Source organism: Corvus hawaiiensis, chromosome Z (genome assembly GCF_020740725.1).
Source record: "Corvus hawaiiensis isolate bCorHaw1 chromosome Z, bCorHaw1.pri.cur, whole genome shotgun sequence".
Classification (NCBI taxonomy): Eukaryota; Metazoa; Chordata; class Aves; order Passeriformes; family Corvidae; genus Corvus; species Corvus hawaiiensis.
In genome coordinates, this window is record NC_063255.1 from 5,481,054 (window position 1) to 5,505,964 (window position 24,911).

Sequence of the window (24,911 nt, forward strand, 5' to 3'; positions counted from 1 at the left end):
TGAAATGATCCAGCATAGAAAGTGATCTCCACACACATATTTTACAATAGGTGTAGTCTCTGAGAACAGTTTTTTAAGTAAATTCACTCAACTACTAACTTAATTTTTCTCTTTCTAGTCTAAGGCTCCAGATTATCTTCTGGCTTCCCTTTCACTTCAGACAAAGGCTAGACATTAGGTCTCTGAATAGAAAATGAATCAGATCCTCTTCAGAAAAATATACCATAGTTTATCTTTCCATAAAATGGTCTTTAAAAGACATAAAGTCTATAAAGTGGAGGTTAAAAGAAAGGACTTCAAAACTATCTTGAAAAAATATATGGACAGGTAGTTTTTTGTTATTGTTACAGGAAATAAAATAGAAGGGCCAAGCCATGAAACTCCAGTTTTACCTCTTTCCAAGCAGTGAATAAATTTTATGGGATGTTTTTCTTAGATCTGTGTCTTTAACTTCTGAGTACAGACTATCTACTCCATGGGATAGAGTAAGATCTGGCTGACTGCTATTACTTTCAATTAAGTAAGTTCCTGTGCAATCTCAGGTAATGGCTAGGTGATAGTTTTATTCTGTTCTCTCTTTCCACATGCCTTTTCAACTATAATTTTCTCTAATTCAAAGGTAACTCTTTTATTTTTTCTGATGTAGGTGACAGGTTGATTAAATACAACAGCTTGATGATGAGAAAAGTGTGATTAGATGGATACAGAACCTCACAGACCTTACAATAAAAGGTTTCATTGTGACACTCTATGGCCTTATCAGATCAAACACGTCAGATGTCTGCATATCCCTAACAGAAAATAAAGATAATTTTTGATAGCTATGTAAGACCAGAAATTCATTGAACAGCAGAAGTTGAGACATTTCAATTGAAACAAATCAGCAGTATGGATTTTCAGCTGCTTTTATCTAGTTTTATATACAAGCAATTGGATTTTTATGACTACTTTGAAAAGTTTGAGGGAGTTGTGTCTTTCTCTGACTGCAATCATACTGCAGTATTTCCTTCCTTAGTTTCCTTCTGTTAACCTGTTTCAGCTCACGTCTCCTTTCTCCTCCAGATATTTACATGCTTTCAGATGTTTATTACAATCTCCATCAACTGTTAAAACATCTATTAATCACACATATTCTGCTTTTCTTAGCCTGCCACAATGTAAGATAGTTCTCTTTCATGTTCTGTGCCATTTTTGTAACTGTTCCTTATCTTTGACAGAAGACCTGAGTTCAGTATGTTTTGAAGTTATCACCACTGGACACATGCATGATTGATGGAGTACCTTGAGTAGACTGCATACAGTAACTTATAAAATGTGTATATCAGTAACTTATGCTGTATAGAGTACCATGGCTTCTACAATATTTTATGTTAAAAAAATTATTGAATGCTTTGTGCAATTGTGGGAAATGAATAGTCAGCTTTTTCATAGGTAATATAAATTCAAATGTGAGTAGCATCACTTGTTAAATTTAGAGAGAAAACTACAGCAAGATGTTCAATAAACAGAAGTAAAGCGTGATGTCATGCTAGTTATTTTTCACAGTCAAAGGTCTAATCATATTTTATAATTGCAAAAGTAAAACATATGAAAAAATTCTTAGCTCCAAATATTGCTTTTGAAATGCTTCATTTATTATGTATGCATGAATCAGTAGCAATTGCTGTTCTGCATCAAGTGTGAATACATAATTGTGCTTTTTGATTCACATATTAATTGGTGTAAATTCAGACAATAACTATGGTTTTGTCATGTTTATGTTTGTTTCTAAAATTTCTTGATTTAGAACATTCTTGCAAGGCCTGCTTCTTCTGCATGAAGGGATGGTGGCAACATCCTTTTAAATTAAGTGGTGACAGGATGCAGCCTACACAGAGGTGCTAAAAGCTGTGTGGGAGATTAATGTAAAGATATCAGTAATCTGGGGTTTCCTCTGGAGATAGTTCCGTAAATTTACCCTTAATTGAAAATAGAGGAAAAAAAGAATCTTAAGATATTCTCTGTTAAGTAAAAATTACATGCTAGCTTAAAGTGAATAACAATTATTTAAAAATGCAATAGAACTATGATCTTTTTAATGTAGTAGAGGAGGAAATCAGACAAAAATGAAGGAGGTATAAAAAAAGCCTTTAAACCCCTAATATTAAGATAACAACACAAACCAAGAAAAGTTGGGTTATCTGTAGTTTAAAAATCTTTAAGCTCTTCACTAACATGCTTGTATTTCAGATGATTGTTACTGGTTTCCTGGATAAAGCAAAGGTTACATATACTTTAGAGAAGATTTATACAAAATAAAGCAGAAGTTACCAACCTGAGAAACAGATTCATTCCTACATATGAATATACTTGAGAGTTAGATTTATTTCAATATTAGTGAATACTGCATTTGTATTAGAAACTTTTCTGTGCTTCTGATGACCCGACCGCTGACGATTTTTCTTCTTGCCAAATGCCTAAGTGCGTAATCAAATCATGTCAGTGCTGTTTTTGGGATCTCCATTACTGACCTGAATAGAACCTGAGCATCCTGAATCCCCGTCAAATTTAAGTAGCATTTCAATTACAGGCTGAATTGAAGAACCATTATTCCTTTCATATGCTCTTACCCTTACATAATACCTGTTGACAGATGTGATATCTGCAATTTCCAAGAATGGTGAGGAATTTCTAGGAGTTGCTACATGTAAGAGGCTCCCCTGTATTTGAGCACAGTCATTTCAATACAGGGTTGTTTTGCCTAGCCTTGATACATCTTGAATTTTGAAAATAAAACCCCCAAACAAAAAGCTCCAGCAGTTAAAAAGCTGTTAAAAATATTAGTGAGAGCAGTTTACCAAAGCCCAAGTAAAAATGAGAAACAGACCTTGAACTGTGTTGAAAAAATTGAGGAAATAAGCACTAAACTTTTCAAGTGATTTTAAATATTGAGCAGAGATAACCAGGAAAGTAACATCAGAGAACATGTATTAAAGAAAATTGAAATACAATTATAACTGTTGCAATTTTCAAAAAGAATTTGAGGTTTCTGCTTTTCAGCTTAAATATTTTCCACTGACAGTGGTGTAACTAAAAGTAATTGTAGTCAGAGAAGAGACATCCAAGCCTCAAACTTTTTAATTGTAATTTAGACCTTTGAGTAGGTGCAGTTCAATTGACAATAAATCTTCGCTCCTCAGTCTCAGTGTCAGCATAGTCAATTAAATAAAAAATTTGCAAAGCCTTTGTAGAGTGCTTTCCAATGAGCCCTGATGATAGTGCAGGATAACAGAAGTAATATGGTCCTCTAATACAGCAGTAGTAATTGTTACTTTCTTTTGAACCAATTCATGAGATGCTATTAGCATTACAATGAGAAAAAAAAATTGTATGCTCTCTTTTGGCTTTGAATCTTATTTAGAAATCCAATACTTTTTTTTTTTAATTGATCATTCATTTAAATCCAGGTGGTAGGACTAGCAGCTTTAACACAGGGAATTCAGTAATTGTTATCTGTTTTGTTTTATTAAAAACTAAAATTACTTTAAATAGAATAGATAATTTAGAAAGGTTATTAGATAAATAGCCTGCACTCCATAAGAATTTTTGAAGATATTTGGAGAAAACTTCTCACTCTACAAAGCACAGAAAATCAAACTTATAAGCCAAGCTTGATTGTGGTAAGGCATTTGCCAGGAAGCAAGGTGAAGACAAGCAAAGAAATCTCCTGGAAAAGCTATGCTATCATTTTCATACATTTTGTCAAGGCTAATAAAATGTGCATGGAGAATGAATGAAGTAACAGGAAGTACCAGGGAACTGTGATGAGAATTAATAAATGATATTGTTGAAATTGTTTAAATTAATGTAATTTCTCCTTCTATAGCATTTTCCATATGAAAGATCAAGACCTGTATGGTGCTTAATAGCTACATAGCTACATAACACAAACATATCAATATTACAATGTGCTTAACTAAGAATTAAGAGGGTATGCCACAACACATTGAAGAGTGCAAAATGCTTTGGAAAACACTGGAAATATTTTTACTACCAGTAGAGCGGTGTAAGAGAATGAACTAAGAATATAAAATTCACTTAGAAGTTATAGTTTAATTTCTTTCTCTCAATCATTTCAACTGAAATTGCCCAACACTACCTATTTTATGACAGCATTTACTGTCAGCAATTATTTCAGTAATAAAAGCAGTAAGTGGATTAAAAGTTCTTACTGAGCACTATCTCTCAGTCAGAGAAATCATAAGTGTTAAGCTACTGGTGGTGTTTTTTACTTCAGCATTAAATGAATGTTAGCTATTCATCATGAATAAGATCAAAACTGATGATTTAGTCACCTGAATGATCAGCAGCACTCAAAATCCTAATTCCTTGATGTATGAGGTGTTTGCTTATATCTAAAACCCAAGGACAGATGTTAATGGAATAATTCTTTATTATTGCACATTGCAAGAAAATAAACCTGTACTTAATTTATTCTGTAGGTAGGAATTGCAGTATTTTTTGCTTCCTACAAGGATATAGATTACACACATTTTTGGGAAAGTATTCATTACCAACATTTTATGTGCATGGAAAGCTGCTGTTTTGCTCACGAATACCCTCATGATACTGAATATATGAACATTCTTTCATTAAAGAGTTCTCTATTAAGAAACAATGGGACCTATAACCTCCAAACCACCAGTAACAAAACTGGAAAGATAAAATTTTACAAGAGTTCCCCATTAATTCTGAGCTGTTAATCACAATAGTGGCTAGGCACTGATAATTTCCAGCATCCGTGACCCCATCTTAATCCCTTTTTGAGTACAAAATTAACACATTCTGATTGCACTGGACCATGTTAGTACAAGCAGCATGTAGTCACAGTGCTCTAAAATAGGTAATAATTTCTAAGTCTACTATTGCCTGTGTAAAGCTGATGATGAGCTAGAGGAGAAGCAGGGCTACAGTGCTTCAGTTAACATTGATCCAGGAGAGACACAGCTGGGAATGGTTTCAGAGTTTCTCTCTTTGTGATTGCTGCCTTGGATAGTGACAAGCTGGCTAGCATCCCTGTATGGTTTATAAATTCTGCAAATATCAAGCAGAAGCTCAAATTTCTGGTTTTTTTTTTTTGTTTTTTTTTTTTAAAGAATTGAAAAGTACATTCTAATAATTCAATCTCTATTTCTCTCCACTTGAAAATACTGGTGAGAGGAAAGAGGGAGGTGAAGAGAACGGGTGGGTGCTAGCTGAAGTGATAAGATCAGATAAAAGCATTCCACCACTTCTGTAAAAGAAGTAATTTGAAAAAACATGGCATTTTACTGTGCAAACGGTTGCCTATGAGATCTTTCACATTTGTCTCTGGAGGGCAGTACTCTTCTTATGCAAGTGATTAATTTGACAAATGTGACAGAATTTTCAGCCAATGAATTTCATCTTTTCAGAGCATAACTAAACCTGATATATTATACAGGCTTCAGGCAAGTACTGCAATTTAAATAATGTTCACTTGTAGCTTAAATATGAGCTGAACAATCCAAGTTGCAATGAAGACAGCAGAAAAACCTCCTAGTGGTTTTAGCCAGAGGACTATCAAACCAATATGACCTAAGCTCAGAAAATAAAGCCATTAATATCACCATGGTATTTCTAGCAAGTATAAGATGCACAAGTAACAAACGACAATTTTGATAGATAATGCTGTAGACTTGAAGTTAATATGCTTCAATAAAGACCTTTACTTTGGAAAATTACAGAAGGGAAATTAAATTGCCAATATTTACACTCATATACATTAATGGATGCTACTTTCTCCTCTATCCTTCATTTAAATAACAAGTAATCCATTGGCATGCAAAATTATATTTTATTATTCAAACTGTTAACATTTTTGATTCACCAAAAGCAAGTAATAATGTATTGATTAGAAATGTAATTTATTAAGATAAATCACATCTATATGATTTGTTTGCTTAAGATTAATTTATTTTTAAAAAATGACCAATCCTTATTCTTGAGTATAAAATTAAAATATGAAGTTTCTCCTCTGCTACAGATTTTTACTCTTTAATTAGTTTCAATGCATTATATTTTAAATTTTTTGTCTGTATCTGACAAATTTAAGATTAGGTACATGTTAAATAAGTCCAATAACAGACATATATGATACCGATTAATGTAATTTTATTCTGAATGCTGCTTCCAAGAAGAAAATAAACACTATTATTCATTCTAATTATGGTTATAGGATCTACTGCTTTATTTAGAAATACAAATAAAATAAGAAAATATTTTTTTAGGAGGGCTTGAGTGTAATTAACTGGAATCTATTGGCATGAACCTTTCCATTAATTTGCCTTCTTACTACCTGAGAACAGTCATCCAAAATACATGTATTGCTATTCCTGCAAATGGACTACTTTAAAGCTAATTTAAAAACATTTTTATTTTTTCCTTCTGTCTTGCTTGATAAAGTTGGAAAAAACTGTGACAGCTGAGTGAGATCTTAAAGAAATTAAAGAGGTGTAGAGAGAAAACTACATAATTAAAAAAGAGTTGTTTCAACATTAACCCTACGAGAAATATTGGTTCAGTTGAATTGATAAAATATGTAGTAGCCTCTTTTTTTTTTTTAATCTTTAAGAGAACTTGAATAGCAGATATAAGGGAGGGTTCAGTAATCCAAACTCTGATCAGAAATTATGAAACACATTAAGAAAATGAGTATGAGCTTCACATATGGCTTGGGTAATATAAAGGACCTACAGAATTACACTGCCTAGTTCTGAATAGATAGCTTATCTCTCTTTATTCAAAAGCTCAATCTTTACCAGTTAGAATTTGAATTTTCTAGCAGCTTTAAAAAGAGATTGATTAAAACTTCAAATCATACAAAACTCACCTGCCTTGGATTTTGCCTGGAGTGCTCCAAGTTTTGGGGATTTTTGTAAGTTTTTGTCCTAGTGTTTGTTATTTCAGTATAGTTTATGCTTTTTTTTCACTGAGAATTGAGTGAAACTAGGTTTAAGGGATTTTCTTTTTAACTGGTAGGCTTTCTTGTTTGTCAGAAGTCAGAGTAAAATCAAGAGGATTTCAAGCTGTGCAATAATGTCTTACAGAAATGAAATGCTTATAAACCCCTGGAACCTGAAGTCACTATGTTCCGTACAAGTGTACGCTTAAAAAAAATATTTTGGATGCCACCCATGGTACTGAAGTGAGCAGATCAGTAAGTCAACTGATAGACTGTAAAAGAAACTGGAGAAGTATCTTTACCCTTCAAACCTTTTTGAAAATGGGTAAGGTACTCAATTAGTGATGTTTTTCCTGATCAATCAATGTTGAAGAGTATTTGTATTATCTGGGAACTACTTTAGAAAAAAGTTTCAGTCAACATAGTACCATCCCCTATTGCTACATAAAGAAGAAACTCCACAGAGGTGGTCTCAGGATTTATGCTTTGTTTAATCTGCTGCTGTGGTACAGTGGAGAAGAGGCAATGGGAAGAGCACTAACTGTGCTAAATCCCTCCTCTCTTGCTCTTGTGCTATCCAACTGGGAAAGTAATAACTGTTGCTGTTGTTTCCTACTCCAGCTGCAAATCAAGGCAGTCAAGTAAATGTTTTTAAGATCTGTCCCCTTTTATGTTCAGTAATTATATAGTGCTAGGGAGAATCGAGCTTGTGATTTTTAGTGTGCTTCTGAAATAGAGTGAGTCTTCACTCGCTGCTCCAAGTGGGAGGTTACATGAAATTGTGAACTTAGTGGGTGCAAAATGTCTTTCATCTCAGCTCAGCTTTTCATCAGTAGAGCTCTGCACCAGCCTGGGGGTGTCAAAGCCCAGGCTTTAGCTTTGTCTATCCATGTAGCTGCACTGTCAAACACTCGGTTCTTACAAAATTGACATATTTTAAACTACCTGGGTAAAAGGAGAGGGTTGGCTTCGTATGTCAGGATATTTCTCTGCAACTGGGTTGTGATGAATATATTGCACAGGCCTGAACTCAGTGCTTTAATATACAAAGCAAGAATACAATCTATACAGAAAACCTATGCTTTTACAATTGAAATTACAATAAAGAAACATCCTTCTGGCATGGACAAACTCCATAAGAAATAGAAATTGTGTGCTCACATGAAATGGTTAGCTTTGGGTTTACATTCAGATTTTGAAAGCCAGTGTAGCAAATACTTAAATGGATATGATTTCTGTTTTACTTTATACTGGAAATTAATTTGATATTTATATCACTGATTATAAGTAGATCTTTGAATCGTGACTGAACACAAAAAAAGTTAAAAAGCACTCAAAAATAACATCTGTAGGGTAAAAAATTAAGCCCTTTAATTACACTTATGTATAGAAGACACTAGATAAGATAGCTAATCAGATTGCAATGTTGGGTTTTTTTTCAAAACTGGAAAGTGCTATTCCTCATTTAAAACTATATCAAAAATGAATCCCCATGGAGGTACCTGCAGGAGTATCTTTTACAAACTGGAAAAACAGCCTTCCTAACAGGTGATAAGCATCAAATCTGCATATTTATACAGTTCTAGATTAACCCCCTATTTTTCATGTTAATAGTAATTTCAGTAGAATTAGATTATGGAGTTGTTCCATTATTTACAAAAGGCATTCAACAAAAAAGACGATCGGTTCTTAATTTCTTTCTGCAATAGGATTTCAGAATACATATTGAAACAGATACAGTGCTCTTACTCTAACTGCCCCTTGTTTGCAATGGCAAAGAAGTTCATGTAATGTAAAAAACATACTACAGCTAGATTTTGTGATACCTATATGGGTATATTACTGTAATATTTTCTGTTTCTAGGATTTGAAGTTCCACAACTAAAAAAAATATTCTATATTTATTCGGTCCTCTACTGTTTAAAGCACTGATTTTTTCCTTTTTAATAATTCATGCTTTCAGTTGAGTTATAGAATGATGATCTGCTGAATTCCTTTTACGTTGCTAGCAGCAGGAATGTGTTTCTGTCTTATGAGTCAGATGAGATACAAAAATTTATATGAACAGCTAGTGACTCTTCACTGTATCTGAAATTCAATCTTATTGGACTTAAAAGACCTCAGTGAATCTTTAGACGTAAAATATGGTACAGTTTCTTAAGTGCCATTGCACTGAATTATAACAGCACTAATATCAATGCTGAAGTCAGTGGTGAATTCTACTGAACAAAATTTATTGTCATCTATGCTCAGGTGTTACCATTATTACTTTTGTTGTAGAGATGATACCAATTATTTTCTCTCACTTTGCCACTGTTTAAAAGGTCTGTAAACTATTAAAAAAGCATCTTCTCTGACATGAAGAGGGTGGATATTGTTAGTTTCTTAATTAAAAAGCTGCATATTTTCCTTTCTCATGCAGCTGTTATGTCCTTAATATATTATCTCCTTCAATGTTATGTTTTTATCTCAATTTTGAGGTTTTTTTCTATTGCACTTACGTAATATATTTCCCTTATATTCTGGCCAAAAATAAAAGACAGTAGTTTGTGAGGACTGCATGTCATTATTACTCCAGGAAATAAAGGTAAAAAATAAGGGGTTCCCCATTTTTTTCTGTATGTCAGAACTACTTATCTTCAGTGCAGTACTGTCACAAGTGTCTGTTAAGAATTGCAGTGCTGTCCTGAAGGAGTAAGAGATACAGCAGTTTATCTAGTACTGTGAACACTAGCACCATCAGCTGAAGAGAGCCTTGAAAATATTATCAAAACCTTTATAAACAAAGCTACAAAAGCAAATGGAATTGTTATTTTTGAGAGCAGTTCTTTCTATTATTCTAAGTATTTCTTGAAAGCAATGGCATGCTTAAAAAAAAATTTGAAAGGTTAAGAGTCTTAGCTAACTTAAAATGGCATTCTCTTATCAGGTAAAATGTTACATCTAATTTTATGAATCCGTGCATTTTGGTATCTGTACACAGAAAGCTGTGATATATAAGGCTCTTAAGGTGGGTGTGGCTGGATCAGTAGTTCTCACATTTGAGCCTCAACTTACTAAAGAGTTTCTAGTCTCCTGCGAGGAGGCTCAGGCATGGTCTAGGAAAATGGAAAGAAATGTATTCTTCTAAATAATTTTCAGTTACAACTCTCAAATATAGACTGTTCTATTGCTATTGAGTCTTCAGCAGACAATACTTTTGAAGATTCTGCATGCAATAAGCTAGGCAAGTAAGAAAAAAATTGTCTTGACTTCATATAGGAAATATTGACAGAAAGATATTATATACTATTCTTTAATTGTGTGCTTGATTTTTAGAAAAAGCTGCTAGCTTCCACTTATATTGTATTTTGCAGGGAAGTAGAAATATTTTGTATAAATGTTCTTGCATAGTCTTAGCACACTGGTGTAATAAAAAACTGGTCATATACATGCAATTTTTAGAATTTAAATACAAAGACTGGTAGGTGATTGAAATTAAAGTCAGATATTTAAGTGCATCTGAACATCTTTATACTTTTTTACATATACTTTATACATGGGCTTTTTACTGTACCATGTCTTGTGCCCTATGGTTCAGATTCTATTTGTGTGAAATATTGTAGCATTCTATTTGTGTCTTCTTGATGAAGTTTTTGAAAAACACTTTGTAAATGCAAAACCACATTATTTTTAATACTGTAAAATAGGTATTCAAATGGAATACACCAACGCTGTTATTAAAAAAGGAGACTACTTTTATGAAGTCTCATTGGCATCAAGGTGCAGTAAGGTTTCTGCACAAGAAAAAAACCACACACACATAATCTACCACAAATAGAAAAAGAAAAAGAAAAAAACTCCCAATCAAACAACAACAAAAACCAAACCAAACCAAAACCAGTCAGAATTCTTGTAGATTTCATGATCTAATTTATTTAATTCTAGATTTAATTCTAATGCAGTATTTTAATTTCTACTTGTGCAAGTATTGGCATTTTATTGTGCAGGAGGTTGTACTTCTGTATTTTCTGTGTTTCTCAGAGATAATATTTTTTTATTTTAAATGCTAATATGCTTTGATTATCTGTCAAATTGAACTTGGTGTCTAAAACATTAGGCAAACTCTGAAAATATGAGATTGAATGGGGAATACCAAAAGTGCCTTATGAGTTCAAATATAAGTTCATTGCCAAAATGCAATGGCAATATCAAACCAAAGAGTATCCATGAGGCTGTTTTTTATCTGTGGAAAGTGATGGTGGTTAAGGGAAGTCCCTTTCAGCTGGGAAAAGGTTACTGTTACACCCATCCTTAAGAAGGGCAAGAAGACTAATCAAAGTACTGTAGACTTACTGATCTCACGTGAGTTGCTGGGAAGCTCCAAGCACACTTCTAAATCTATTTCAAGACCTGTAAAAGCAGGAAGATACTTCGGACTACTCAACACTTAGATTTACCAAGGGCAAATAATGTGTGGTTGATCTGATTGCGTTCCATTATGAAAAGACTGTTTGGGACAGAAAGCAGTGGGTGTAACACACCTTCAGTTTACTAAGGATTTTGAAATTATCCCCCAAAACATTTTCATTTTGAAACTGAGGAAGTCTCAACTGGATGAACAGACTGTTAAGTAGGACTGAAATGTAGAGAATGGTCCTTCAGAATCTGGCTGGCAGGTGGTGAAGAGTACATCGCCAGAAGGGGCTGATACGAGAGTCTATGTTGAACTGCAGAGTTTAGCACCCAAACAGGATAACCTGAAGCACAGGCTGGCAAGTGACTGACTAGATTATGGCTCTGCTGGAAAGGATCCGGGAGCTTTAGTGGACTGTAGGGTGGGTAACAGCTGAACAGTGCACTTTTCATCATAAATAAAGCAAACTATGTACCAAAGTGACTGCAGGTAGTGGATGAATGGGAATGCTGGGAACTCAGAAGAGGCTACCAGGATGGCCAAGGACCTCGAGCACATGATCAGTGATGAGTGCTTAAGGGGACAGAGCTTGCTGAGTCTGGTATGGAGGGGGTAAAAGGCAATCTGAAGGCAGCCTGCAGCTATGGGAGGATTAGTTGCAAAGGACAACAAATTTAAGCTTTTGTCAGTGGTGGCATGCTGTTTAACAAGGGGCAAGGGCCCCTGATTGGGAGTTTCAGATTGAACATCAGGAAAATTGTTGTCATTAAGGATGTGGTAAAGCACCGTAGCAGGTCATCCACAGAGGCTGGTGAATTTCTGTTGAAGGATTTTGAGATTCAGAGAAAGCTGTGGCTGATATAATCTAGTATTGATGATAACCCCGATGTGAGCTTGAGGTTAGATTGGACAATTTTATGAAGGCTCTTCCAAAAGGCAGTTCTGTGATTCTGTGAAATTACAGAGCAATTGGTCACAGAAGTTTTGCCTAATTTTAAGGTAGAGGGAACTAGGAATTGTGAAATACAGTCCCCTTGCAATATGCCACTGGACATTAACAAGGATAAGAAGTTATTTCTCTTCTCTGAGTTTTTCATAGAATTGCATCCTATATGCCTGTATTTCATGTTGCAATTATCCCCATTGTTACATTTTGGGTATACTTCTCTCCTGTTGTCTGACTTGAGTCTTTCTCTTTTCATCCTCCCATTTTTGTGTCCTGTACATGCTGTCAAAACTGCCACAGCCTGACACAGCTAGGAAAATTGTAGCATCTAAGGTGTCTGGCTTGGAAATAGTCTTAGATGTCTGGATAAATAACAGGATAATCAGAACTTGATAAATGTGAGCTCAAGCTCAAGTTTCCTTCAATGGAAGTACTACTTTGTTTCTTTTCCGGTACTTAAAATATTTATTTCAACTTCTTATTTTCTGGGGCATTTTTGCTGAAACTAACAGTTTTTAGGGCAGGAAAAAAGACCTGAAGGGATGGTGCATGATTATGAGGATTATCTAGGAATGTACTGTTGGCTCAAACAAAAACAGACTGCGAGTTTTGCTCAACAAAATCTTGTATGTATGTGGTTGGAGGGTGACTCTTAATTTTAGGAGCACTGTATGTTTAGAAAGGAAGGCTGACTTTTAAGATGGGGAATAGAAAAAAAATACATCAACACATTAAAGAGTTGGCATAAGTGTACTTTTGCATTAATAAGAAATTAAGCTCAGAGAGAAATTTGTGAGGTTTGAAATGATTGCAGATATGTGATGGAAAGGGAAAAGGATTGGCAAGACCAATTTAATGATTGAAGAAGTAGAAGTAGTGCATGAAGCTAATCAGAACAGTGTAATGAGTAGATGAACACTGATTAGAAGAAAATGTATATTTTTGTAAAGGTACTCTAGGAGAGATATTTTTCCAGCTTTCTTGCTTAGTACTAATACTCTCGCAAACAGAATAGAAGGACCAAACAAATACATATTAATAGTTTTCAAATAAACACTTGCATGTGTCCTTTTCATATTTTATCAGGAGCGTGGAGATTATAATTTCGCCCTGAACAAGAACTGCTAGATTTTAGAATATTACTACACAGGAAAAATATCAATGCTTAAAAAAAAAGAAAAATAAAAGAAATTTAATAAATGCAATTCCCTTCCAGTGTGAATTATTAGTGGTACATGAGCACAAAAGAATTTGAAATGTAAAACTAATTTAAAAGATCTCTTTAGTATGAAGTTCCTGTTCTGTAAATTTTAACTTTAGGTAATTTTTTCCCGCGGCAGCTACGAAGTCCTGAAGCTAGCGGTATGTCACATAAAAGCTTCTCTGTAGCAGTAGACTCAGCATCGCTATAATTAAACCTTCCTCGCCTTGATTTGCAGCCAGTCTTACTCCTTGCGGGAAGGGAGCTTACTCATCGGTGAAGACAAGACCAGGGGAATGTTTCAAGTTGGGAAACACGATTTCTGAACCTGCTGTGGACTGGAAGCACGATATAGGGAATAACGGGTGGCGGGAGGGGGAGTTTAAGGAGTGAGAACCCATTTTTAACCCACCTCAAAGTTGTTGGTGAACAGGGGCGTGAACAACTTTGCTACCTGCCGTCTCCCGGCAGAGAGAGTCCCTCCGGAGGGAGTCCTGTCCGGCCAGCAGCCACGGCCTCAGGAAGGGAGAGGCGCGCCTCAGGAGAGGAGGGCTACAGCATCAGCGGCACTGAGCCCCTCCGCACTCACTCCCGGTCCCATTCCCATTCCCTCGCCCTGCCGGCATCCGCGTCGCACCCTCTCGCACCTCCCGCACACCCGAGCGCGGTCTGCCGCCTGACGAAACCCCGCTGCCGGGTCTGCTCTCCCCCGCACGGGCTCCGGCCTGGCTTTAAATATTTCCGAGCGGGAAGCCAGCCCCTCCTCTCCTTCTCCTCCTCCTCCCCCTCTCCCCGCCTCCCCTCCCGCGGAGCAGTCAAGACCCGGCAGCGCGGCTGCCCCAGCCGCTCCCACACTCGGGCGAGGGGTGGCGCGGCAGGAGCTGTCCAACTTTTCAGCACAGTTTCCTCGCCGCTGCCCGCAGGAAGGCGGCAGCCGCCGCCCCTGCCCGCCCGCCCGGCGCGGCCCGACCCCCGGCAGCATGGAGGCAGAGAGCAGCAGCGGCTTGTCCGCGATGCCCGGCGGCAGCGGCAGCGACGGCGGCAGCGACGGTAGCAGGGGTCTCAAAGCCCCCAAGCATCTGTGGCGGCAAGATCAGCACTACCCACCACAGCTGCGGCAGCACCAGTTCCTCCAGCACCAGCAGCACCCCGGGCAGCCGTCGCCGTCTCCCGTCTCGCGGGGCCGCTGCCTGGCCGGGGCTCGCGTCAGGCACCGCGGCTACTCCGACACGGAGCGGTACCTCTACTGCCAAGCCATGGACCGCGCCTCCTACGCCGTGGAGACCGGCCACCGGCCCGGCTTGAAAAAATCGCGGATGTCCTGGCCCTCCTCCTTTCAGGGACTCAGACGGTAGGTGAGGGCTTGGCCCAGCGCTCCGGCCGCGCGTGTGGGGGGTTCGGCGGAGGGGCGCCACTCCCGGCCGCTGGGAGGGGATTCAGCGGCGGCCACTGAGGGGTGGGTACCGCGGGACCCCCGTCCCACCGGCCTCCCTTCCCCCGGCGGCGAGGAGAAGGAAGGGGTGCCCTCGGTTGCGGAGGCTCCGAAGGGGAGGTGGGGTCAGGCTGCGCTGCCGTGCCGGGGGGGGACCCCGGGCTGGGACGCTGCAAGGAACCGCGGGCAGGGCTCGCCTGGAGCGGGCGTGACTGGGGCACGGGCGGCGCCGCGTCGTCCCATACACGCCTGTCTGTGAGTGGAAAAGCGGCCGCGAAACACGTGGGTGGGAGCGGGACGGCGTCTCTGCCAGCACGGAGCCGCGAGCGGGGCGGGCAGCGGGGCCGCGCTTCCCCCTGCGGCCGGCTCCGCTCCGCTGCCTCCCCGGCTGCCCCTCCTCGCCGGAGCTGTCCGCGCTCCCCGGGAACCTTCAGCGCTGCTGCCGAGCGGGAAGGACGCAATTCGTGTGATGTGCTCACAAAGTTAAAATAATGAGAGCTCTGGGGGGTGGGAGACAGTCTGGCGAATCCAGGGTTAGGGTCTTGTTAGTTTGAATGGGCTTAGTTGAGAAAATAGGCTAATGGTTTCTTAGCCAGAGGGAGGAGTCCGTCATCTACTAGTCTATTGTTCCCCGTTAAATGAGCTGTGGATTTATTTTTCAATGTGTAGCTCACCAATGCCTGTTTTACCCTTGATGGCTGTAACAGGCATCTGTTTTAAAATCAAATTCTCTGTCAAAATCATAAAGAGGTTGTACTTGAAGAATCAATTTATTATTCGGACTTCATTTTTAGTAGCTGGAACCACTTCCTTTTAGTAGAAAGACACACGCTTGCACTTGAATTTTAAGCAGACATTGTGAATAAAGGATTTATGGAGAGAATGGTGGGCAGAGGGACGATACTAAATACTGAGTTACTCTGTAGATTTTTGATTTCCTGGATAATCAGATTTTCATAGAGTGATATGCTTGATGAATAAATAATAGAATCCTTTCTGAACGAAGATTGCTTTGTGTGTTTTTGTGGTGCACACTGCATTCTTTATTATGGAGCCTTGTCCATAAATCTGAAAAAGACATACTTGAATATTGTCTGGCAGTGTTAGCTCTATTTCTACCTAACATTAACTTCATTCCCACTTCATATATAATTAAGAAATAAAAAGAGATTCAGCAATTGTAAATTAGAACTGTATTTTCAAATCAGTAGTCTTTAAAATATGTCTTTTAATATCTTTGGTTTCACACAGCCGTTCTGTTGCTACATCTTTGTATCACTTCTGTGAACTCATGCTTGTCTGAAGTTAATTATGTTAAATTTTTCACCATGTATGATTTGAAAGAAAAAATAATAAGCTTCAAAAATTAACAAATGTTCAATTTAAAGCTTTTTTCAATACATTCCTGTTTCTTTCACATTAAAAACCATCTAGGAGCCTAGGATTTTTGATCTTTAAGACTGTGCTGAATTTCTGTTTTCTAATGGCTAAGAAGTTTCATTTTTATAAATCATAATGGTTGGTTTGAGTATATTCAGCATTATTCCTTAAGTGATTAGTTATTGAGGGGATGCCAAGTCAAGGTGGAAAGGGAAGGTACACATAATATTTTTTTAATTAGGATTTCAGGGCCATTTTAAATTACAATTCATATGATTCCTATTTAAATAGGAATTAAAAATTCAATATGAAAAGTATTTTTGTTTTTTAAACCTTCCTTCTATTTACTAGCACAAAAATGTTTTGACAAGGCATGCTGCTTTAAAATTAACTGAGGTCAGTGGATTTTGTTTTAATTTCATGGGATTAGTAAAAATACTTCAGATGGGCTTGCCTTTTAGCAGTAGTAAAGCAAAGCAGAGTAAAGAAGCTCAATATAATACACCAACCCATGACTTTCTTAGAATAAAGTCTCACAGTAAAACATCTTGAATGAAACAAACAACTATAGTATGGAAACACAAAGTGAGCTGTAGCAAATTTACAAATATATTGAAGAAATATCAGAAAAAGGATGGTCTTCCAGGACTTCCATTTCAAGATTTCAGTCAATTGCTACTTTTTTTTCCCTTTTTTGCATAAAAAGCAAAGAAAAATAATTTCTTGGTTTTCTTGTAGATGCAGCAACTTGTAAAAAACCCCAATATTTTTGTGAAAGACTCCTATCCTTTTAGAAGTGTTACAGTTCCCTTTTCATATTTAGACTTTCTTATATTTTTCCCTTATTTAAACTGTTTTCAAAAGAACATTTCTGAATGGATTCCTATGGATTTATTATGGTGTAAGGTGACAAGCTTGTATTTCAGAAGACCTCAAATTACTCTGAATATTGTGTATAAAACTGTATAGAACTGGGGAAAATCGTGTATAAAGTATGAAAAATACATCAGGAAATAGGGCTAGTAAACACTGATGTCTCAAATGTGAAAGAATCAAATCTATGTAATTGTTTTTCCAGAATTTATTTTGTTTCACTGTAAGTGTGTCACAGTTCTGAAAACCTCAATGAAAACCATAAAGGACACTTAATAAGCCAAGCGTACAACTTCAAAGTATTTTCTCTTTTAGGTTTGGTAGAGAACTTAAAAATATGCAACAGTTACATTTTTCAAAATAAATGAGAAGAAAGAATTACATATGTTAAAATTTGAGTTAGAACTGACAAGTACATCTTTATTATTCAAACTGAAGAGAATTAACATTTAAAAAGCAAAATTAACTAGGAAAGATTCTAAACTGAATTAGTTGAAAAGCACTATGTGCTTGTAGTCTGTGATATTACATACTGCTTATAATCATTCCAATGCTTTCTCTGTCTCTTCGTGATCATCACTAACTTTGTACACAACTTTTTTAGAACAGCACTGTAGTTCCTACAAGGAATACAGTAGTATTTAATTACACTGAAGGATATATCAGGATCATTGACTAATATATTTTTCTTAAAAGTCAAGATTATTCCTGCATTTGTAAATGAGAAGGTAAGTGCTTTGAATTCATATACACAAGAGCTATACAAAAACCAGGATAGTCAAGAAGGTAGCTGAGATTATCTGTGATTGGAGGGTTTTTGCCAGTTGTTTACTTTGTGGTCTTGTGCACATTATTTAATCGCTCTCTGACAATATTTTCTTGTAGGTAAAAGAAAAATGGAAACAGGGTAATTACAGGTTCATGCTAAAGTGATTTTTTAGATCATAGAATAAAAGGTGCTGTGTAATAATAAATAGTAGTAGTGGAACTCAAATAATTTTCCAGTCAGTAATACCAAACATTCCATGTAACAAATGGAGTTGTTCTGGTTATCTTCAAAAATTTCAGGTACCTCTTTGCACATAACTAGCATTATTGCACGGTCTATATACACGGGTTAGTTGTTTAAAAAAAACCCCACCTTAGCATTTTTAAAGGCCATTAGTCATATGTCAATTAAATCATCTTGCCATATCATCTTTCTATGTTCTATTTCTCACTACTGAAATTTCAGGCTGGAAAAATTAGAGAACAAACACCAGAACATTAGTCAGTCCTAATTCCACTAGTCGTGGAATTTCCCAGGATGTTGTATCCTTAAAATATATCTTAGTTTTTTAGACCCTTGCTTTCTTTTTGTCAGGTTTCCTAGACAATTACTGTTTTACAATAGGTCTTCTGTAAATTTTATCTCAAGTGTTGTTTTGGTCTAGGCTTTTTCACAAAAACAGCTTTTCATCTGTGTTTAAACATAAACATCTGCACAGTGGTGAGGCAACACTAGGTTTTACAATCCAGTAATCCTTGTGTTTGTTCCCCCTTGCTGTCTGTTTAAAAAAATACTTTGATAAGCTACCATTAAAATCAGTTGCTGTCAAAAAAAATCTACTTGCTCTCTTTTCATTTCATGAATGGTACTGGGTCTAACCAAGTAGCATCCATTAATGTATTGCTTACGTATGAAGATTGCTCTAAAGTACAATTATTTTTCTTGAAGTGTCAATCTTGTCCTTATACCACTCAATAATAGTTAATAAACCAAAATAATACTCAAAATCGAATGCAGTGTAGTATTTCAGTTGCCCAGAGGCTTTATTCTCTATTAGGAGAAGAAAGGAGGTTTATGCATTACTTTCTTGACTTTCTGAAGTCTGGGATATTGTATCCCACTGTAATAATTTAGACAGATAAACTCTTGGGTTTTGTAGCTACATATAGAGCCCTTGGAAAAATAATGGAGTCTTTGCAAATCTGTTTGGTTCTCCAATAAAATGCACACCTCTTTCCATCCTAAGCCCCATTCCTTCCTCCTGTGTGGTTTGGAAAGCTCCTCTTAATGTATTATGTCCTAGCTACTTCCACACAAACCAAGGAAAAGGAAGAAGAGTGTTTTCCAACTTACGGGCCCATAAATAACATTCTCAGAATTTAGTATCAGTTTCTAATTTAGAATTTTGTTGTTTACTTGTCTGGCAGTGTATTATTGCTTTGTTTACTGCTACACAGTACTGGCACCCAAGATGTTAAGATAATTTGCATATGCTAGTCTTTCCTCAAAGACACAAATAAACTTTACAACTTAGTAAACATTGTTGGATTACTGTTCTTTATAATTGAGATAAATTAAATAAGAAACTTATGTTGTAAATATTTTAAATAAGTGACTATTAAGGGTATTATTTTCATGTTGTGAAAGGCTTGCATTTTCTGATTGTTAAGAGTTGTGTGACCTGAACTATATGAGTAGCATTATTTGCATGCTGCCGGAACTTGTAAAAATACGAGCTTTTAAAATTCACATATTCAAATACATTTTAATATGAATGTTGCTGAGAAGAAATGGCTCAGACTTCTTAATTTAATGAGTATACACCTGGTAATTTAACAGGACAATCTCTTCATAATCAGAGAGAGAATAATCAGGATTTAAACACTTTTTCTTAAAGATGTAGCCATATGAAGTTCTACCTTAAAATTATTAATGTAACTCTTTAATGTACTCATGTTTTTTAAATAGGCTTTAATATAGCAATATTATTTGAGTATTAGTGAAGATGTCCATTGAATACACAAGCTCATGGTGTCAGCTTGGTGCTCAGTTGATGATGTGAACATGTGGAGACACAAGGTGCATAGTTGAAGAGTAATTGAGATGGAAATTCTGTGTAATACACTAAGAGAAACTTAGTAGGTTTCTTTAAAAGTCATCTTAGATAGAGTTAAATAATTTTAACTACGAAAACTTTGGAGCTAGCTGGAAAACCTGTGAGATTGATGTTGAAGCTATGAATGTGAGAGGAAGCTGGGAGCATACAGGAAAGCAAGCCAATACCATTTGACTGCTAAATAGTTTGCCTCAATGGACAAGTTCCAAGAATGAATTTTTTGCTACTGGAAGGTGAGAATTTAATGATAAAGGGTGTTGGACAAACACCACTGTGTGTCAGTTGATAGGATGATTTGCAAGTAGTTTGGTCCTTGCCAGTGAGAAGAATGTCAGTGTTCCTTTGCCATAGTCAGTATGAGGTATTTGGCAGATCTAGAAAAGATGAGTTTTGAGTTTATTTTCATGAACAAGAGTACAGGTTAGTTTTTAGAATAAGAGTTCCTTTTTGGTAATAGAGTGGATCTGCCACCATTTCAGGATCAAATCCAAAGCTCTTCTGGTAATCTCAAGAAACTAGATTTAGTAATTAGAAATTACAAATTAGATTTAATAATGCATGTTTAAATTGCATATTTAAAGGTGACAATAACATTTGCTAATAGGAATGAAAATGTATAGGTAACATTTTAAATTCTGTTAATACTTATTTTGATCCTGTAAGCTGCATCTCTTCCTTGATGCTTTAAGGCCTTAAGTTATAGATAGCAAGGGTTACAGGAGGGGAGCAATAGCTGTCAGTTAGTAGTAGGTAGGACATGTCCACTGTTGTTCATTCCCCAAATTCTTTTCAGAGGTATCTGCCCTGTCTCCTGTGTCTTCCCAATCACTTAGTGTGTCCTGCTGTGAAAATGTCAGACTAACCCTTTAGCTTAGTCATGTGGATGCCATCATGCATGAGTGCCTGGCTACTTGCAGTTGTTTTAAATAGGTCTGTATTACAGCGTTACATGACAGTATGTGTGCCAAAGTTGCAAAGTATCTTTTAGCCCAGTAAAGAAAAATAACTGCACACTAATACTGTCCCTGCCTGGCTCTGTGGGGTCCCGCGTACACCCACAGAAGCATGGGTGGGTTCAGTATTACAGTCGGTAGCAAAGAGTCAAGAAGGGTATTTGCGTGCGTTCCGGCAGGAGCATTTATTGCTGCTACACTGTCAAAGGTTGCAGAGGCAAATACGAACATGATCCCAAAGCTCACAGTTTTACCTGGGGGCGGGGAAAAGGCAGGACTAGGGAACGGGAACCAATGGGGAAGCTCTAGGGGAGTGACGACAGGGTAAAGGCTGACAGCCAACCGGGGAATCCGAACTGGGATAGATTCACATAACAGAACAATGCATCCTGGGAGAAGCTTTTCTGGTCACCCGAACATGAAGTGGCTCCTGTGGTACTAAGGCCTTGTCTTACTGAAAACTCTCTGTCCCTTGTAATGTGTGTTCACCGGCCACCACAATTCCTCATCTCTGTATTAAACAAAAGGGCCTCTCCCAGGGATCCCAAAACCCAAATATCCCAAACAACCAAACATACACAAAACAACAAAATGATCAGAAGGACCCACAACCTAATGTCTCAACAAGTCCTTAAATCCTTTAGAGGATTTTTCTCTCTGTATGCTGGAATGGATGCTCTCACGGGCAGAGGTGAGGTTGAAGCAGCTCATTTGTCTTTGGGCTGCAGCACCGTCCAAGCACTCACTGCTGGTGGTACCAGGAGCATCCAGAGGGTGGCATGGTGATAGGTGTTGGCTTGTGGTGAATGTGGGCACAGGTTCTGATAGTTGCTTCTGTCGGGGTTTCAAACAAAGTTAATATTTGCAATTTCAAATAGGGGGGGGCCTTTCCCTTCCCCCCTCTTTTACTTAAAGGTCTGGGGAAAGGGGAATGCTATAACTAAACAAAGGTATGGGAACACGTGGTTAGGGAATAAAGAGAGGGGTGCAAGTTAACAGAAAACATCTCAATAGGAGTATTAGGGAGTGTGGTTGTGGGAAAGCCAAGGCAGAGGGGTGGTAGTAGAGAATATTAACTGTTAGGAAAGCAACAGAAGGGGTAAGATCTGGGGAGACACCAAGGGTGTCTTGACTTATCCATTGGAAGTCTTGTTTGCAGTTCTGGTGATGGGACGGTGAGTCTGTTACTATGGTGGCCATTGGTGCTGTTTTGTGTCATGTCCGTTTCCAAGCAGCAGCTGTCTGGTCTTTTGACTACTTCCTGTTCATCCTGGTTGGCATTGTGTCCACAGGAACGGTGTTTGCTGGGCTGGTGCAGGGCTTGTTTTTCTTTGGCAGTTTCCAAGTGTCATCTGTGGTCTTTGGCTTCTTCACTCTAGCCTTTTGATCTTTACACTCAGCATCAGAATCTGAGAATTCACTATTCTGTTTCTTTGGCTGCTTTTCTGCTTGCTCTAGCTATACCTGCAAGCTGGTCAGGTCATCTGCTTCCCTTACGATGTTTTCGCAGCTCTCTGGGAACAGCCTGAGTCCTACAGCCTGGCTCCTGCTACCCCCCGTCTTGTTCTGCTTCTCATGCAGCACGGGGGTGGAATTTGCAGGCAGGTCAGGGGCTGAGGTGAAGGGCAGCATGCAGGTGGGGTATCGCAGCTGGGGGAGCAGAACCGCGGCAGCAGCGACTTGGCAGCCTCAGGGCATTCGCCAAGCAGCGGCAGGGGAGGAAGGATGCAGCTTTGCAGCGGTGCGATAGTAAAAGAGTGGCCAGGGAGAGCAGGGGCAGCTGGGGCCGAACGTCTCCCTCAGAGCCAGCCCCAGTCGCTACCATAGCGGGGGAAGCCAAGTCCACTAGGCTGAAAACGACAACAAACTGTCCCTTCAACTCCCACGCCACGTGGGCGGCCATGGCAAGCGGCTGCAGTGCTTGGTCCTGGGCTAGCAGTGTGGCCAGCTTGGGTGTGGCCCCGCCTCGGTGGAGGGAGGCAGCCAGGCATGAGCCAGCGGCGGGTCGCGGGAGGGCCCAAGCTTTGTGGCAGCAGCGACGGGGAAGAAGAGCGGCTGGGCTTGCGGCCCGTCCAAGCTACTGCAGGGGAAGGATGGTCCAGCATCAGTCAAGAGACCGAAAAGGACAGTCGGCAGCCTTTTGTCTGGGCTGAGCATGCTGCATGCCGCTCGCTGCCTTAGAGCTTTTTGGGGGGACTGGCGACCGCTGCCTCTCTGCTGCGGCGCCGCTGGGGAGACTGAGAGCGGTGGGGTCAGGCATTTCTAGCACTTGGCCACAGCTGCCACTGCTTTTTCAATCTTTGTTTGGAGGGCACTAGATCCCCTCTGTTTCTAGTATCGTCAGGCTGTCTCAAGCCTTCCAGAGAGTCCCCAAATGCCGCTTTTTTGGCTAGGGGCTTCTCAAGCCGCAGTAGGAACCCGCCGGGTCGTGACGCCGGGGCAGCCCTGCGGGCTTTGCGGGGGAGCCTTTTTCTCTTCGCTCGCAGTTTCTGCTGGGGCTACTGGGGCCTGAAGCCCCAGTTGGCTGGGGCGCAGAGCCAACATTTAGGGGCAGGCTGGCAGGAGCGGTTGGTCCGGCACATGGCTCGGAGCAGGCGAGCGCGAACGCTTTGCGACCTCCCCTCACGAAGCAGGTACGGGTGCTGTGTTTTTGCAGCAGCTCTCGCAATGCTTTGGAATCTAGCGTGCACACCCGCAAACCAACTACGGTTCCCTCTGTGCAGCAGAGGGAAGGAAGGCAGGGCAGCACACGTGGAGGTGCCGCTGTCCTCGAGCGTCCCGGAGTCTCGCCAGCTGCTATCACCCTCACTCTCGGTTTCGGCCGCGTGGGAACCTAAGGTGGATTGGTTTTCACAAGCAGGGCCACCGATGGAGGGGGCAGGGACACAGGAGGGAGATGCAGGATCTGTGGCTGGCAAGGGATTCTCGGTGTAGGGGAAAGGGCCCGACACAACAGGTATCGAAATGTGGGAGGGGCCAGGGACGGAAGAGGGACTGCGCACGGTAACATAAGTGGGAGCAGGTGGGGAGAGGGACCGCGTGCGGGGGAAAAGCCCGCTACTCCCGCCGGGGCTTCCATGTGGCGTTCACCATTTTGAGGGGTGGAGGCGGCAGAATTAAAAATAAAGGCAGCAGCTGGGTTTGCGGGACCGGCCATGCTGCCACCATCCTGGATCAAATTTAAAGTAGAAAAAGCTGGGGAAATGGCAACAGGGAAGGGGTTTGGGGTAGAACCTGGGCTGGCCTGGCCAGCACCACCCTGGGTAGGGAACAAAGGAGCTCAGGAGAGAGCAGGCAGACGGTAGCAGACCTGTGCACTCTGGCAGAATCCATCTCCCGGTTTCCCTTGAAGCAGGGCAGAGGGATCAGGGATGCAGGCAGAGGAAAGTGGTAAAGGGTCTTTTAAACTGCGGTTAACTATTCCCAACCGTTTCACAAGACTATCAACAGCTTTTGCTAGCTTGTAAAGCAAATAACCTTTTCCCGACATAAACAACCATTGCACAAAGCATTTTAAATAGTCAACTAACCACTGCTTAAATAACCACTGAACAAAATGTTTTAAACCTTCCCTGTTATAACGAAAATTCCCACAAACAAGGACTCTTAGAACTGGGAGAGAGGCTTCCTGCAGGAGATGGGAGAACTCTGCCCCCATCTCCCTCTCTTCCCAACCCTTGAGATAAAAGGCAATTAACAAAAAAGGATACAAAAGTGACCCATATTACCTTAGAGGGTAAAGTAAAAGTCTCGAGGTTGGTCCACTGACTTTAGACCAGTCTTCTCTTTCCCTAGAAGGTTGTTGTTCTCCCCCGCCAAGCCCCTGATAGAGCTCAGAGGTTTCTTTGGGGCTATGGTTGCTCAAATGCGACTTAAATCCAGAA

At 39.3% G+C, this 24,911-nt stretch overlaps 2 protein-coding genes across 2 annotated transcripts in view; both read left to right on the forward strand.

Annotated features, from left to right (window-relative positions):
- LOC125319587 (cAMP-specific 3',5'-cyclic phosphodiesterase 4D-like) overlaps positions 1–14,421 on the forward strand; it is a 184,372-nt gene extending 169,951 nt beyond the window's left edge. The window contains exon 4 of the mRNA XM_048290865.1: positions 13,743–14,421. Within this exon, the coding sequence (XP_048146822.1) occupies positions 13,743–13,830 (88 nt within the window). The 3' untranslated portion in view covers positions 13,831–14,421. The remainder of the gene's footprint in view (positions 1–13,742) is intronic.
- A 48-nt stretch (positions 14,422–14,469) lies between these two features.
- LOC125319585 (cAMP-specific 3',5'-cyclic phosphodiesterase 4D) overlaps positions 14,470–24,911 on the forward strand; it is a 368,051-nt gene continuing 357,609 nt past the window's right edge. The window contains exon 1 of the mRNA XM_048290860.1: positions 14,470–14,855. Coding sequence (XP_048146817.1) covers positions 14,485–14,855 — 371 coding nt within the window. The 5' untranslated portion in view covers positions 14,470–14,484. The remainder of the gene's footprint in view (positions 14,856–24,911) is intronic.